This window comes from Chamaea fasciata, unplaced genomic scaffold (genome assembly GCF_029207755.1).
Source record: "Chamaea fasciata isolate MVZ Bird 193981 ecotype frontalis unplaced genomic scaffold, bChaFas1.0.hap1 SCAF_2, whole genome shotgun sequence".
Taxonomy (NCBI): Eukaryota; Metazoa; Chordata; class Aves; order Passeriformes; family Sylviidae; genus Chamaea; species Chamaea fasciata.
Window position 1 is genome coordinate 89,433,291 of NW_027094087.1, and position 17,900 is coordinate 89,451,190.

The 17,900-nt window shown below is 42.4% G+C and overlaps 1 protein-coding gene across 1 annotated transcript in view; it reads left to right on the forward strand.

Annotated features, from left to right (window-relative positions):
* The window catches only part of SH3RF3 (SH3 domain containing ring finger 3), a 248,536-nt gene extending 230,836 nt beyond the window's left edge, over positions 1 to 17,700 (forward strand). Inside the window, exons 9-10 of the mRNA XM_066176699.1 lie at positions 4,353 to 4,690; positions 14,456 to 17,700. Coding sequence (XP_066032796.1) covers positions 4,353 to 4,690; positions 14,456 to 14,624 — 507 coding nt within the window. The 3' untranslated portion in view covers positions 14,625 to 17,700. The remainder of the gene's footprint in view (positions 1 to 4,352; positions 4,691 to 14,455) is intronic.
* The last annotated feature ends 200 nt before the right edge of the window (positions 17,701 to 17,900 follow it).

The window sequence follows — 17,900 nt, forward strand, 5'->3', positions numbered from 1 at the left end:
GGTGGTTTAAAAAAATGTAACCGCATTAATATAACCAGTACAGGTAATTGGTATTTAGATTATGGCATGATTATTGCTTTGCAGACAGGGCACTCCGTTATCACTCAGTCATCAACGAAGTAGCTGCATTCTGTGCTCATCTCATCTCTGAAGCTGAAAGAAGAGCTAGTTATTATCTTCAAGTGAGTTATTAATGAGGGGAAAAATCATCCCCAATTACTGTGAAGCAAAATATTTCAACATTTACGTATCTCAGATTTAATTTTGATCTAATCCTTCGTGAGTCCTTAAGCTCAGACAGTATTCACTTTTCCAAACATTCTCACCGTGGCATATTGAGAGGAACACCTGTCCAAGTGCTGGCCTCCCTAAGGGTATGCTGCAGGGTCACAGAAGTGCTGCCCATCCCATCCTTGTGCTGCTAGAGACTGATTTCCTCTGAGATTCCTTCATGCTACACCATAGGAACAGAGCCTCCACTGTCAGCTGTGCCAGGGAAAAAATTCTGAGTTGTCTATACTGTCCGTGTTCACAGAGTGGGTTTTTTTTCTTAACTAGAAACAGCCTGGACTTTATTTGTAAGGGCTAATTTCATTCTTTTGCTTTCCTTTGAATCTTTTTGAAACTAATGGTTTGGAAGTTTTGACTCTGAACGTCCTAGAATAAAACCTGGGCAACACAAAGGTGATAATTTAAATTCATATAAACATGTGGGCAGTAACCAGGAGATGGGAGAAGTGCTGTCCACAGTGTGAATCCATCCATCAACACAGATGTGGAGGTCTGACCTTGGCAGATTCAGAGGGTAGGGATGTCAAACACAGTTTGCAGTCAATTGGAAATGTAGCTACTAGACAAAGAAAACTCAGTAATTACACAGCTGTTTCAGTAGATTACAGATTTCCCACAAAATAATAAAACAACCATCTGTGAATGGGAGTTTTTTTTAATTCAAAAACATTTCTGAAAGTCATCAGATATGTCCCTGTAAACTTCTTATCTCTTTTCAAAAGCAGCAGAGTCTGTAACCAGTCGGTGTAGATTTCTCTACAGCATTTATGCCCATTAATGCTTCATTGATTTGCAGTGAAACTGCTGAAGGACTGTCTTCAATAGACATATAAATATTAATTTCTTGTGAAGGATGGCTGCTATTACACTAAATATTAAATGAATTCATAATACTTGGACATTTGCAATAAATCACTACAGGGACTGCATGCTAACATCCCATTCCTTTTTTTTTTTTTTTTTTTTTTTTTTTTTTAATATTACAGCAAGGAAAAGAGCTGGTTGCTCCCAAAGAAATGTAGAGCTTTGTAACACTAGAATCGTTAATGAATTCCCACAGCGCAAGGAGGAGTTTCTACTTAGTCCCATTTTACATATAGAGGGAAGCATGTAGTGGTTTAGGTTGAACTGTTGATCACAGAAGGTTCAAACCCAATGTGTTTCTCATGAGAGACATTGCAGTAAATTATCAGTTCCTGACAGTCCTTCTTTTGCTTGAAATGCTCTGAGCAGCGTCAGCGGAGCATCTGGCCACGTGATACCAGAAGTCTGAGAGCCAGACTCATAGGGAGAAAGAGCTGGACATATTGTCTGATCTCTATGCACACAAAGTGGTTGGTATCAAGTCTCCTCCAAATATCTTGCCCAAGGCCACAGCTTGAAGGATGGTACTGCTCAGGTTTTGACTAGGCTTAGCAATTGAACTAAGTCAACTTCTGTTTTCTGTGACCACAGATCTTAGTTTCAGAAGTTTAGTAAAATGCTCAGCAAAACCAGTAAATTTTTAGCGGGAGCTAAAAATCAATTCTTTATTTTTCCTCTTATTAAAGTAGAACAAAGGATAGATCAGCAAGTTCATTTTAGCTTTCTGTTTTCTAAGGGATAGTAGCTTAAGAGTAGAAATTTATGCCAGGGCTAACTCTGTAGAGTGGAAGCTGTTCTTGTAAACAAAACTGAATGGCTGTCAGACTCATCTGCTTTTTAATGTGTAGATGGGTATGAGCACCTCCTTCGTTCCATGTATTTTTCTTCTGTGCCTTAAATGGTCTAAGTGGCACAGGGCTTTTCTAATGAAAATTTGCCAAGGTATTTAAATTAGAAGCAAAAATTAGAAAAGCTGCTACCACATGGGAATATTAATTGTTCGTTATACAGGGCTTTAGTTCACATAGTTACTTTGCATTTGCAAGACTGCCAATTAGAGAGGCTCAAAGTGCTCACTGCTGCACAAGAGCCGTTTCTCCAGAGCCCCACAATGGCTATTGTATTCTGTCACTGACCTTTGGACACCTTCAAATGCATATTGACACAGGATGCTGGGATCATTAGAGCTATTGTTTCAGTGTGCCACAGGGAAAGAAGAGTTTTACAATAAAGAGCTTTAAAATTTTATGTAATGATGACAACAACAATATTTCTTAATTAGACAATGAGAGAAAAACTGGGGCATTTCATCTGGTGTTTCAGGTGAATTCCAGAAGGCAGTCCTTCCATACAATCCCTTCCCATCAGGGAAAGAAGATATTTATCAGGGGCATTTTGTCTCCTTTTCTACTGTTTCCGGGAGAATTGATTTAATTTTTTTGACCTGGTGCTGCCATATGGCCAGCCTCCCTTACCTTCTGTGTATTCTGCCTGGGTGAACATCTTGACAGGATGGATCCTTTTCATCCTGTAAGTACAAAACACTCTTAAAACATAACCAGTGGTGTGCAGGAGACCAGGCTCTGGATGCACAGTTCAGACTCTGCTCTTCAAAAATCAGTGGACTTTGGCTCTGTGACAACAACTGTGCTTGATTTTATCTCTTCTGTGTCTTGACATCTAAGGTATATCTGTTTTCTTACCAGTCCATGACAGTTAAAAGAGTGCAAACAAGAACTTTGGAAGCAGAAATACCAGATACTCCAAGTACATTTACTGTAGTAAATCCAAGCATCTTCTAAAAGCTTATATTTATTTTATTGTAGCCTTTCTATTCTTTAAAGCTGCTTTGAGAAATTACTTCAGCAGTCAGAACATAAAAGAGCATAATTTTAAACCTTGCATGGGACATTTTGTCTACAGAGAATAAATAAATTACTGGCTTTTATTTCCAACAAATGTTCCTACTTGAATATACAGAGACAGTTTCTGTTCCATAAGCCTCGTCGTTTCTAGGTTTGATTTTATCCCCTGGGATCCTATTATTGAACAAATTATCAAATACAGCTAAATTTCACATCCCTTAGCCTCTGAAGATACTTTGGGTAATGGCTTGCACTTCTGACAAAAGAGGAAGAAATCTAATAGACCTTTGCAAAACTTCTAGCATAATTTTTAAAAAATGGAAAAGCTTACTGCACAGCATTGCTGGTTGCAACTCTAACCAAGCATTGTGGAGCATGTGCCAGAGGTTGGCCAGTTTCTCCATACAAACCTCTAGCCAAAAAAATTCAAGATGAAGGACATAGTATTTGGTATTTGTGTGTGTTGAGGTAAATGTGCAGCAGGATTTCTCACACTGTTATAAACTCAAAAGGTCAGATGTGTTTCCTCAGGAATACAGGCTAAACTTTTTTTCCCCATTAATTGAAAGGGTGCTGTTATCATCTTTTCATTTCTCTGTGTCAGAAACCCTTGTAAAACTTTGAAACCTCCCATGCACTGCCACTGCAATTGACAATAGTGAATTTTGTGGTCTGTCTTCAAACATCAAGGTGCTACCTGAACACCTGAGGGGAAGTGACCCACTTCTGGGAGGGAGACACGAATCGTATTGCTGTGTGATGCAGGATGTGAAAGGGAGCATGTTCTGGAAAGAGTTGTTAAACCAGATTTTCATGCCTCCATTCTCCCCACTGTAAATCATGTCAGTAATGATGAATGCTTCTCTTGCAGTGGGCTGGGATCTGAAATCTCTCCTCAGCCCATTGTGCTTCCCAGCAGAGGTTTTTAGCCATGGGTCCTGACTTCTTACTTGTGGAATCTATCTCTATTGGCGGACAGGAGTCTTCTTGAAGAGAGGGCAGCACTCTGCTTGCTGCCTTCTCTGCATGGGAAGTTTCTATCTTTGCTGTACCAGTTTAGCTGCACTCTTCCTTTCAAAAGGCACATGATCACTGCCTGGATAGATCTGAAAATGGGGATAATCTTTGCAGTATGTTTGGTCTGTACTCTACTGAATTAGTTGAAGCCCTTTTCAATGGGGAGGGATTTTTATAGGATCAAGTTCTGCCTGGATCCACCCCTATGGCAGTTTTGAGAGGTTTTCTGCCTCACACATTGAGGTTTTCCAAAACAAAAGCAAAGGGAGTTGGTATGTCTGCTCACTGCCCTTGTTTTGTTTGGTTCCTTTGCAGAAGGAGAAGAAGAGTGGGCTGTTGAAACTTCTAGCAGGAGCATCAACAAAAAAGAAGTCACGCTCCCCACCATCTGTGTCCCCCACGCACGACCCACAGACAGCCATTGAAGGAGTTCTGCAAGGGGCAGTGGGGCCTGAGCTGTCCTCCCTCTCCAGTCACGGCAGAGCCGGCTCATGCCCTATCGAGAGTGAAATGCAAGGAGCCATGGGGCTGGAGCCTCTACACAGGAAAACAGGCTCCTTGGATTTGAATTTTTCCATCCCTTCACCTGCCAGGCCACCCCTCTCTTCCATGGCAGCTATTCGGCCAGAGCCCAAGCCTTTGCCCCGGGAAAGGTAAGTTGTGTTTCTCCTGAGGTGGCCTGCATCCACAGGGAGCAATTGGAGGAGGGATGAAAGTTTAACTTGCTCAAGGGTTGTTGCAGTTCTGGTGTTCTGTGGGTTGACTGTGTGTGGCTCAGCTGTCTTTTAGGAAGACAGGGCTTACATGCATCTGCCCATTGAAAATCATTTGGTACACTGTGCAGGTTTAAAGAAATGTCTAAGAGCACCTATCCATGACACTCCACAGCCCTGGTCTAAATGTGGAGGACAGAACTGCTTTCTCAGCCCAAATGGTGTAAATGCTGTGGCAAATACCACATTTTAAATGGGATTCCAGTATTTTAACTTAAGGACTTGACACATCATGACCCATCTGGACATGTCCTGTTCTGCAATACCAAGACTGTTGCAAATTCTTGTTTAGAATACTTACAGATAAGGCCATCTTCAGTGACCTGTTATCAAAAATGTAGTTCGTTTCTAGAGAGGGATGTACCAGTGATTCTGCAGTTCATTTCAGCAGCCTGCTCTCCACCTTGGTCCCTTGGAGTAACTGACTTCACAAACCTGAAAAAAGAAGAATAGGAATACCAAAATACAAGAGCAGGTGGAGAGAGACATAACTGACCAGAAAAGAGCTATGGAGATACAGAAAAGAAATAGGTCTCCATGTACAGAATCACACTGGCTTCAGGTAAATGTTTTCTACAAGACTGCAGCTTGAGGACTGGGAAGGGCATAGGTAATACACGGCTACAGTGCTGTTGAAATGCTTTCCACTCAGAAGATGATTGAGGAAAACATGTTTTTTACAAAAGCATTGAAGAATTTTCAAAAATCTGTTCAGGGAACATTCTTGAATTGGTATTTAAAATAATTTTGAAATGACATTAGAAACACAGAAGTTGGAAAGAAACTACTTTTGTCTGAATGTATGGAAGAGGCTGAAGGGAATGGACTGGGCAAGGCACCTGACCTTGAATCCTATTGGGATCATGAAGCAGATGATGCATAATAAGGGACATTACAGGACCGTCCATGCCTTATACAGTGTTTTATTGAATGCAGGTTGGAATTTGGTTAAGAAGGTGACAGTGACACCATAACATACTTAAACTTTCCAAAGGCATCTGCTTTGTTACCATAAAACCTCTTGCTGAGTAAACTGTACACAACCAACCCAGCAGATACTAAGTGGATTGAAAATTGATTCACTGACATCAAATCTAAATCTACATCAGAAATCACTAGAAAATGGTTATTAATATAGTACAGCCCAAAAAGAGTGGGGTCCTGAACTGGGGCTGTAGACATAAAACCTGTGCTGTTGCGGAATGAGGACTGAAGTGGGAGGTGGGTGATGTGTAGGGCAGATCTGTTGGTACAGAGCTATTTCAGCTCCTGGTCAGGTGAACACAGAGTAACAGTGTATTTCAGAAGAGGCAAATCTGACGCAAAGGGAAGAGGACTCCGAGAAGCCTCATCAGAAAAATAGAAGATTTAAAACTTTATACTTGCAATGAGAGACACAGGGAGCTCTGGCATGCTTGGTAAAGAGTGTAGGGATGGCATGGTAACAGTCTGTAAGAGACTGCAGTCAGGACAGACATGGGAATATTTTTACACTACATTTGGCATTTTTTCTGAAAGAGATGCTTTTGTTCAGGTGCAGCTGTTAGACTTGAAGCAGAAATAAATACAGGCAAAGTCCTTCAGCATTGTAATGAAGGCAGTGAGAACAGACTATCTCTGTAGTCTCTTGCCCTTAAAATCCATGAAAAAGTAATTTAGTAAAAGGAGTGAAAAACCAATCCCTATTTAGGCACACTTAATTTGGTCTACATCAGTTCAGATTAATGCTGTAAGAAAAGTTAAATCAATATAAACCAGATTTAGCATGAGTGTAACTAAATCAGTGGGCTGCTGCACCTTTAGTTAAGTGTAACCATGAAGAGAAGCTGGGGAGTACAGCCCCTGATGTCTCCAGAGCTGGATTATTAATATGCTGCTCTCAAAGCTTTACTATAGAGAACTCCAGACACGTTATTTAAAATGCCAGGGCTAGTGCCATACCCTACAAATTTCTCTCTCCACCTCAGGGTGGTCCAGGTGGGTAAACATTTAAGTGATGGCTATTTTAAGTGGCAGAATAGAGACAGAGTGACAAAGGTTACCTACATTCTCTTAACTGTGCTGGAATCAGGAGCAAATAGATTTAGAGTGCTAAAACTGAGTAAATACTTCCAGCTGCAGTGTATGGTGATACGGAACTTACTCTGATTTTATGTATTTTAATTCCTGAGTCTTAAATCTGAAAATAAGCTATAATTGAAGTAACCATAATTATACACAGCAGGCAAGATTCTTTAATTGATTTATGAATTAACTTCCATATCATTGGTGTATCTGCATTCCTTAACTGATCATATGGGTTTTTTCATGTCCATAATGGGAAATATTAATTACCTTCATGCACTAGGAAGGATAATGCTTAGTCCTGGAATAATCTGAGCAGATACATTAAACACTTGTCTGCTAGAAATTCATCCCACATCCATCTGTGCTCATTAAATCATCAAATTTCTCAGAAGTACCAAGTTATATTTTTTTAAAACAAATTACGGTTTTCAAACCACTTGTTCTTTTCACATCTGGCAATGGAGCAACTTGCATTCAACGTCACTCAGCTCCATATTTTGCTTGTTTGCATTTTGGTGCATTTCATCCACACAGTAGGAGCAATTCTCTGAGAAAGAAAAGGGAGGAGAGGAAAAAAAAGGTTAGATAAACAGATTCAGATGCTGGAAGAAATTTTAAAAAGCTGCAAAGCATTTCAGTACACTTAGCTGTACTTGGCTTTCTGTCTCCCAACGCCCATCTGTGCACACAGAAACAGAGCACTGAAAGGTTGGAAGAAGTAGCACATTCCTTAATATTTACGGCATTCAAAATGAGGCTCATGCAGGCAGTGGAGCACCGCTACTTTTCCTATAGAGGTTGGCTTGCAGCTCCAGCACTTGCCACATCCAGGTTACTGATCAAACCCAGTGCACCAAGAGGTGTGTTAAAGGGCTCTGATTGCCTGCAGCTCACTCACTAGTTAAAGGATGAATTGTTTATTCTGCTGCCTGACCAGGCAGACCTTTCTGGGAGCTGCAGCCAGGTAGACAGAAAGATGAAGCAAGCTTCACCCTCTTGGAGGTGCTTTTTATACTCTCAGTCCCTTTTTTTTTTTTTTTTTTTTTTTTTTTACCTAGAGAGGAAAACAATTATCTTACAATTCCAAAGCCTGGCTATGGATGACTGGATTAGGAAGAAAATTGCTCCTAGCTCTCCTGTCACTTAGCCTTCATATTTGTCTAGTTTGCTGGGGTAGTCAGAGCCCATCTCTGCCTTCTGGGTGTAGTTTCCACTACCAGTTTATAAAACCACATTCCTTCAGATGCTCTCTGCTATAAAGCATCCAGCAATACAAGCAGCAGAGCAGAGAAATTTCCCAGGTGGTGTCCTTGTCACTTCATGTGGCAGTGATTGACTGCTAAGTGAATACCACATCAGGCTGTGTGTGCCCCACACACTCTTTTCCACCTACTGCTCCATCCAGTTTCTGCTGGTGCGAGAAACAGGACCAGTACAGGGATGCACTGTGGTGAGGTAGGCACTGGGCCAGAGCCTTGCCCACATCTCACCAACACTGTTGGCTCACAGGGGGGTAGGGCTGCATGCCTGGCAGCACCAAAACAAAACACTTCCCTTGCCACCCCCTTCAAGAAAATGTGACTGTACATTAAGCAAAACAGGAGAGTTGAGTGTGCATGTGTGTGTGTGTGAGTCATGTTCCCCTCGCTGCCTGGCACTGTTCCCAGAGGCGAACCTGAGTAAAACATGTCACGCGTTGTTGACTCTTTTATAGTAACTGGCACTAACTCTGCTGTGTTATATTGTGATAAAGCAGCTGTGGCCAGACTTATTGTCACGACTGGCATATCTGTCCTGCGTTTCTATAGTTTTCGTGCAGTCTTCAACCAAGTTATAACCACAACAGTGCTGCGGAATAAGATGGGAGCACTAAGTTTGACCTTTAAAATAGATCCCTCCATGTTTCCATGTATCTTTCTTCAAATTACTGCCACATTAGAAATTGAGCTTCCAATTCAAGGAAGCATTCAAGCATGTGCTTAACACCCATTGACTTCAATTTTGCTGTGCTCATATGTCTTCTTTGCCAAAAAGGAAAGCAGAAGAAGGGTTCTTTTCATTCCTGGAAAGTGATACTAGAGAAATGACCCAAGGAGTAATTTCTGACTGAACGGTGACAAGTATTCACACGGTTAAGTGCTTCTCTGAATAGGGATACCTGCCTTGGGACTGAGAACCAACCATCAACCGTCTCAGAAACTGAATCCTGAGATATTTCCATCCTGAGAAAGCAGAAAGGTAAAAGACCCAACTGAGACTTGTTCTTTTAAGGCTGCTGATTCAGTCACCATACTATGGAAAAGCAGGTTTTGGCTTGTAGTGTGCAGAGATGCCTTGCAGGTCTCTGCAATTTTCCAGTGAAAGGATGAAAAAACAGAGTTCCACAGGTAAACAAGAGCACTGGTTAACTGGGCTAGATACTCCATTAGCACTGATTACCCATTGCCTCCAAAACTAACTGTGTATCCCTAATGCATAAGAGACCTGTTGGCGTCACAGGACTGGACTCATGCAACCTGTCCTTAGTGCATGATACTTTGAGAACTAGGAACTTGCACTAAGCATCCAAATTCAAGCACTCTAAATGGGATCAGATTGGAGGTTAGCTCTGGAGACCTAATTTGCCTCATTGCACATTTTCTTAAGTTGCTTTTGTTCCATCAGTATCCTGGATATACATATTTATTCAGTGAGTATTTTGGGAGGTTTTTTTAGAGTGTCCATGGCTGAGTTCATTAATTACTGATCAGTTCTGATCAATATTGTTCAGTGCCTGCCTGCACACTGACAGAGGGCCTATATGAGTCATTTAGACCAGACAGGACTCCTACGCAGCCAGTGTGCATGAGATGAGTGTCTCCCTGTGGAAAGTGTGGCACGAGGCTTTACAGCTGTAGGAGTCAGAGAAGCCACTTTCCCCACATCTGCACTACTCAGTGCATTTCACCATGGTCACTTGCTAGAGATATTCCAACCTCTGCAAAAGGTGGGGTGGCTCCCATGTCAGAGCCTTGACTCACATCCAGAGCAGCATCTTGTGCGCTAAATGGAGCAGGCATCCTACGGGAAAAATAGTATGCAATCATATAATGAAAAATTATATTGCAAGGCAGCAGAAGTGAAGTCATGGACAATTTTATTTGCCTTTTTCTTCATCTCAGATGCATGGGTGTGAAACACTTGTGTTCTTTTAAGGTTGAGGATGTCTTTATGTATCTACACACATGATATTTTTAATCATTTTGCCTCTTTAAAAAAAATAAAGCTGGAACTTCCATCATGTGACATCTGTTTGAGGTTAGGAGTCTTATTTGCACCTTCCAGATTTCAGAAGGAGTGGCAAAGGGAGGGCTGGGTGGGAGAGGTGTTTCTTTTGGCTGTGAAAACAAGTGCTATGAAGACAGAGGACAGGGGGATTGCAAGGTCTTTGGACTTACTCGCAGCTCAGTGAGATAATTGCTGCCAGGGTGCCCACCCGCCCTCAACCCCAGTGCCACCCTCCGCTGATGGAGTCTCCTGCTTCTTGGGATGCCATGTTCCTGCCCTAGACTCCCTCCCACCAAGGCTTTTTGCTCTCTCAGACTCAGCTCAGCAGAGCTTCCCCCCTCAGCAGCCATACCCACACCTTTTATCAGGGCTTCCAGTTTTCATCGCAGTCATGTTTCTTCCTCTGCTCCCAGTTTTTCTCCCCTCAGCCTCCCTCTTTCTCCACCTCATCCCTTACTTTACCCCACTCTCCAGCTCCCTGGGATTTGCCTGCCCAGGCAAAACCCATCCCCAGTCCTTGCTGATATTACTTGCAGCCTCTCCTCATGTGTTATCTCTTGTGCACCAAGGACCCTTCCCAGACCACTGCCCAAACTGGACAGTATCCTCCAGGGATGAAGTGCCCAATCCAAGGATGCCACAGCATCCAGCAGTGGGATGTCCAACATCAAGTCTGTCCCCTAAGAGAAAAATACAAGCAAGGCCCAATGCTAAGAAAGGAAGAGAAATGCAACCTCTGAGGTCCCACAGAGCTAGGACAGCTTGGGGCATGAATCAACAGAGATTTTACTTTCAGTGCTCATACAAGCTTAAACATGTGCCATTTTGGGGTGGTTTGAATGTTTTTAACCTGTCTGAGAGTGGGTGATTTTCTGAAGGAACACCATCCCTGACAGACCAGTGGGACCACAGGTCTTTGCTCCCAAATATAGGACCTGAGAGCAGTTTGTGGAAGCGCTCATATGGGTCCTGCTGGTGCTGCAAAACCCCTTATGTTATTCTTGGGAGTGATGAGGCCATTGGGCTGTATGTTGGACCCTCAGCCTGATACAGCCAACTGCTGTGGGGAATTTGGCCCAAAATGATAAACGTTTGGCAGAATTGTAACTATGTAAGACAGATTCACACGATTTACAACAAAAAATACCAAATATTATTAATAGTGGTCAGAGGTGGTTGCCACACTTGTCATCATCATTGTTTCCCTGCTAATTAGCATTTTTGAAAACTGGTAACTTATAGGTGGAATGTGACACAGACAAAATTGAGAAGACTGAGATCCATCTAAAATGCCAAACGACAGTTTGATATAGGAAAACCTACAAATTTTTGGCATCTTCTCAAAAAGAGACAAAAGGGAAAATAAAAGGGGGAGATATAAATAGAAGTATCCCGGACTGCCTTTTTGGGAGTGAGGGAGGATGTCTAGGAGAAGAGACCTTTTCTGCCAAAAAAATATGGCTAATAGCTGTCCTTGCAATTCCTTTCCAGAGGATAAGCGAGGCTGAGGTGCCACCTGGAGGTGTGGAGGGGCGGCACAGCTCCCTGTGCCAGCGCAGTGCCGGGATGCTGCCCCTACAGCCCCCACCGGGCTGCCTCTCCCAGGCTCCACTTCAAACCTCTCGTGGAAAAAGGCATGGCATCTCTTTCCATCTCTCACAGAGGAGTTCTTAACTGGTTTGCAAGGCCTTTCGTAGCTAGCTAGTATTTTATTATTCCATCAAAAACCTCTTTGGTACTATCTTGTGAGGTAGGGTAGTTAATTAAATTTAAAGCGTAGCATTTATGGTTTCCCGAATGGGAAAAAACTGCCTCATTTTGTAATGCAGTGGCTGAGATTTATTTCTCTAAATTGCTTAGAAGATGCTGTGTAGAACCCCTTTTATGACAGTGGGCACATTCCTGTTGAGTGTGGTCACCTGCCTCCTCATGTGAACCATTTAGGGAGTAGCAGCTCATCAGTCTGAGGACGAAGCTTTGCTTTAAAAGGATGTCTCTGTGCTTTTGGTATAACATGAGGTGCTGGCAATCCCAGCTGAGTCTTCAGAGTGAGCCTGCCCAAGACACCACCTTTTTCTGAGTTTCTGTTTCCTGACTTGCCAGAATGGTCTGTGAGTACCTCCACAGCACTCAGCTAAATGTTGAGGTCCAACCTTTTTTCTTTCTCAAGGCCTCTTGCGTTCCTGATGCAGAGCTCCGATGTGCTTTGATTGTGCATAAGAGTAGTGAGATCTGAAACTTGGCATCATCTTCGCTGAAATTGTTCCACTCTGATAATTTAATTAATCAACACTGCAGCAGAGTGTTTGAAATAATGTGTGCATTCATTTGCATAATGAGTGTAATTGGCAAAGCGTCACATTATAAGTGTAGCAGTTCCACAGATGATAGCTTGATAGACCATTTTGCACACGTTTCAACCCCTGTTATTTGCTTTTCCACAGAGGAAGGAAGTGACAACTAGATTTATTAACCAAGGTACAGAGAGGATTGGGAAATTTTTGATGGCACTTGAACACGTGTATTTTCCATGACTGTGTTGTTCTGTCAAGATAAAAAACCCATAGTCAGGTATTGGAACAGAACCCCTGCTCCAAGTGGAGTTTAAGGCTTTTCCAAGTAATGGGTTGTTTGGCAGTGGAGATGTCCAGACATAGAGTCAAAACTGATATTTCCAGTGTCATGCCAAAGTGGAGTGCCTAGTTTCAGAACTGAAGTCACTAGGTGCCTGAACAAAGTCTGCAAAGAAAGTGAGTGACTGGAGAGCCCCTTGCTTTGGTACTATCTCACTGGGGATGGCCCTGGGGCATGGTCCACAGCCTCCAGAGCATGTTAAAGACCCAGGGTCAGGATATTATCTTAAATAACTACTCATCGTGTTACAAACAGGATTCAGGCATTGGTGGCCAGGCAGCAGTTGTGAATATATTAATTCTCAGGAGATGGACTTTAGGTAATAAGTTGGCAACTTTTAACAATCTTACTATATTCATTACTTTGCAATTAGCAAGACAGTTATTGACTGTTAAACAAATGCCAGATGACCGCAGAAGTGCTGAAGGGGAAAAAAAACCCAACCGTTCAGTAGAAATATATTCCCTGCTCTGCACACAAGTGCATTGATATAAAATGGCCCGATCTGTGCTCTCAGAAGGATGCCTGCTGATAAGCTCTGAGTGCAGAATAGCTGTATCAGGCTCAGACACATCATTACTTCATTGAAATGAAGTGACACTTGAAAACTAAGTTCCCAGAGAGCCCTGTGAATCGTTCAGGGCTGGGGCTCCCTGTTGGTTTGGAGAGTGCTTTGAAAGTCACTTGATACCTCTCCATTTTAGCTTGCCTTCCAGGTTTGAGGGACCCAGAGTACATTCTCAAGAAACATTATAAGAAGAAAAATGTGAACTGCTTTAGCTAACATCTGCTGGTGTCACAGGCAGTGGGAGCATTGCAAACCCCATTTTTTATCATCAGTGGACAAGAGAAGAGAGCATATCATATATGTGCACTTCTGTATGGTTTTTGACATGGCCCCCCACATCTCTCTCTAAATTGGAGAAGGATGGATTTCATGGGTGTACTGTTTGGTGGATCAGGAGTTGGTTGGACAGTCGCATCCAGAGGGTAGTAGTCAATGGCTTAATGTCCTAATGGACACTGGTGACGAGTGGTGTCCCTCAGGGGTCCACACTGGGGCCAGTGCTGTTCAATGTCTTCATTAATAACATAGATGGTGGGATTGAGGGCACCCTCAGGAAATTCCCAGATGATACCAAGCTGATTTACACAGTTGACACAAGGGGTTTGAGCAACCTGCTTGAGTTGAAAATGTCTCTGTCTCTGGCAGAGGGGTTGAACTAGATGACCTTTAAAGTTCCTTCCAGCCCAAACTGTTCTATCATTCTCTGATGCTATGATTTTTGGATGGAGCAAATGCAGAGCTGAATAAGATGTGTTACAGCAGAGATGCAACACTAGGATAAAGCAGCCAAGTCCTGGCACAGGCACACACACAGCTGGGGGCAGGGGCACCATGAGTAGTCCATCCATTTGACAATTTGACAACACATTCCTGCCTTCATGGACTGCCTCCAGAGTACGTCCTGGTCAATTGTTCAGCCAAGCTGGCCAGAAATGTCCATCTTACTCAGCTTTAGTAGAAAATGTAGCTGCATTGCATACAACTAGTGTGTGAAAATGTAACTTACTGGTATTTCCAAACGTTTTTTTCCCAAGATCTCTGGTACTGGTGCCCAGATGCTCCCATCAAGTGCAGATTAACCGAGTCTTTGCACATTTTTTTCTCCAAAGGTACCGCGTTGTGGTCCCATACCCCCCGCAGAGCGAGGCGGAGATTGAACTGAAGGAAGGTGACATTGTGTTTGTGCACAAGAAGCGGGAGGACGGCTGGTACAAAGGGACGTTGCAGAGGAACGGCAGGACGGGCCTCTTCCCTGGGAGCTTTGTCGAGAGCTTCTGAGGACGAATCGCCGCTCTCTCAACTGAGGAGCTTTCAGGGGAAACTGCATAGCACAAGAAGAGACAGCAAAGAGAAACTGGACTGATAACCACTGCCATTTTTATTTCCAAAGACTTCCCCCAGGCCCTTCAGTCTGCAGCTCTGGAGACACAGTGCCCCGCTGTGCTCCCGAGACCGTGTGCGGTGCATACAGTGGTATGTTGAAGTAGTGCCTTCCACCTGGAATCACGGACTGAAAGGACACCCATCTGGACTGTAGTAACCTAAACTCTGGCTGTTAACCTTTTGTGTAAATTATAGAGAAGATATCTTTAAAAAAAATTAAGAGGAAAGCTGTTATATTGCTGTAACTTATTTGTCAGAGCTGCAGTGTTCTTATTACTGGCCTATGCAAGATGGATTTGAGAGTTCAAGAAGGTGTGCTAGGAAGCTTTTAAACTGGGATTTTGTTTTTTACCAAGGGAAGAAGAGGGGAGGGTGGAGAAAACCCCAGCTAAAGATCAGTGCATCATTGTGCAAGTAAGAATGAGGAGTCAAAAATGTTAATGTCATGCTTTCTATATACCTCAAAGATATGCTGCGCAGGTTTGTCGGTGCGTGTCGGTGTTAAGTACTCAAAGTGCTGCACCACCCCGTGTCCTGGCACAGCTGCCAGGGAGGTCCTGGAGGAAGTACAGCTCCACCATCACACCGTGGTTATTTGAGCAGAATCCCTTTTGCCTGTCTTCTGCCCGTATTATATGCAGCATGGATTTTTGTCCTTCGGTATCACTTTCCATTGCTTTTTTGTACGACGTACCTTTTTACTGTAAAAATTGCTCTACTTTATATATATTCCTACTAGATCAGACATTTCCTCTTTTTCATACATCTGGTGCTATTTTTTTTAATTGTTAAAGATTTGGTTAAACAGAGAGGCTGCGACAAGATTTGCATTCAACATATGAAATTAGAAACGTACCTGAAGATTGAGATCAGACTGCTTGTTCTTGAATCATAGAGGAAAAGAGAAAAAGCTGCATGGTCATCGATAAATATACCTAGGGGAGCTGCCTGTGCAACACACACATGCTTGCTCTCCTACATATTTAGAGTGGCTGAAGACCCATGCTGAAGCACAGCGTTCTGTCTGGAGAGTGATAAATGACTCCAGAATTGGAAGTAATTCCCAGAGGAGTCATTTTAATTGACTTTTTCATGGCAATAAGAAGAACACTGCAGGTTCTAGCACACACAGGGACCGTGGAGTTTTCCTCTGTCGTTGCATGACGGAGACGAGAGCTGATCTGCGACAGCAGTAATTAGTGTTATGGAAATGTGATTTCTTACTGTAGAAATGTACAGTTCTGGAGACTGTTGGATTTCTTAATGTCGTCAAGCTACAATACAAACTGTATCAGGCAATATAAGCTTCCATCTACCAGGGACTTAAAGGTGCAATAAATGTAAGGTGAGTTTAGCCCGTAATTTGTATGAAAAAGAATGAGAAAAAAAGTCATAATGCAGTTGTTGAGAGTATTTAAAAAGACATCAGCTCTTGAGGAGTGAATCGTGTTGAAAGGCCTTTCATAACTGTATCTATACCTTGCCTCTGACAGCAGCTGGCTGTTTGCCAAAGCCCACATGTGGTGGGTGTTTAAAAGCATGTCAGAGGCACTGTAACCTGGAGATGATCTTATTAAAACAAGAGGCCCGGTGGGTGAACATCATCACTGCGTTACCAGTATTTCATATGCGAAGGTGTAAGTTTTGTTTTCATTCAAGCCATGTGTACTAGTACATATCAAAACCCATGTAAGTGAGCATTCCTGTTTAAGTTCAGCTCTGTGACTTTGTTCTCTGTAAAATAAGTTCTTGCTGTCACATGTTAACAAACCAATTCCAGAAACACAGTTCATGGCCAAGTATAGCACCTTCAAACCGGGAGGCATCACTTTCAGGGTGTTTCTTTTTATACTTGATGTTGCCGCATTTGTTGATATTCCAGATTGTAATGAGTCAGTCACTAAAAATTTAGTTACTGTTAAGAGGAAATTGCCTTTTTATAACCAATAAGAGACTGAAGAAACGTCTTCTGGAAAGACTTGCTTGAGATTAGAGCCATATCTGTTCCGCTTATTTGGTCCAGGTCAGAACTAGTGTCACTGCACCTCAAACAGTAAACTGCACAGTTAGGCAGTCAGCAATGCCAAAATGTGTTTTATTGATTCCAATAAAAATTCTGGGTTAGATCTGTCAGAGATGAGATTTTTTTCTGACAACTTACATCGGTTAAAATGCACTTAAAATTTTGTTCAGTGGTGTATTTACTACAGTCACAAAAACAAAACAGGATGACAGCTTGCATGCTGCCTATTCTGTTTAGCCAGATCTTAAAATGGTTCCAGATTTCCACCGTTTTATGCTTAACTCTAAGAGGACAAAAGTTGGTGTGTGAGAGGATCAAGGAAAACACACAGATGTCATATCATTAAATCAGTGCTTTAAAATATATTTTGCAAGGAGGATGATGGTTTTTTGAATGATCAACAACCCTTCCAGTCATACCTTCTTCTAGGAAAAATTTGGGGGGGGAGGGGGGAGGAGGTGTTCTATTTTGATAGCAGCTGTTTCTGGGCCCTCTTTATTGCTTATCACAGTTTGGGTTACTGAGTAATCTTCTTGGACAAATCACTTCCATGCCAGGAGCACAAGTATTAAGGTGAACTTAATACAGCCCAGTGATACAAAAACATGACCCAGTGTCATTCAGAAAGTTCTGGACTGAGAGAGGTTTGACTCATACTGTGGTCTAGTTTTTACCAGTCATGCCAGGAAAAGAGGGAGGAGGGGACATCTCCATCTCCTGCAAAAGGGCAGGGAAAAGAAAAGATTCCTTCTGGTGGCCTCAGTTTGTAAAATGCCAGGTTTGTTCTAGAAATGGGTTCAAGTATTTGAGTAACTCCTTTGAACTTTGCACAGCTCAGAAAATGTTTTTGTTAACATGAATGTTAATGTGGTTTAGGAAATGTTGGCAGATATGAGTACAGATGAACTACGATGACTGTGTTTCTGATTCTTTAAATAAAATAAGTATTAAGGCAACTTGACTGAGGTTTCTCTCTGTATTAGACAACAAGGTGAACAAGCAGTGTAAGTGGCTCTGAGGTTTGCAAAAAATTAGGGAAGACTCCTCTGCAAACCCTCTAGTAATTCCCACATAAATAAAAACCTGTTAGGGGTAAGAGATGCCTGAACAGGAGTCAGAATCTCTGGTTCTTCTTTTGTCACATCTGG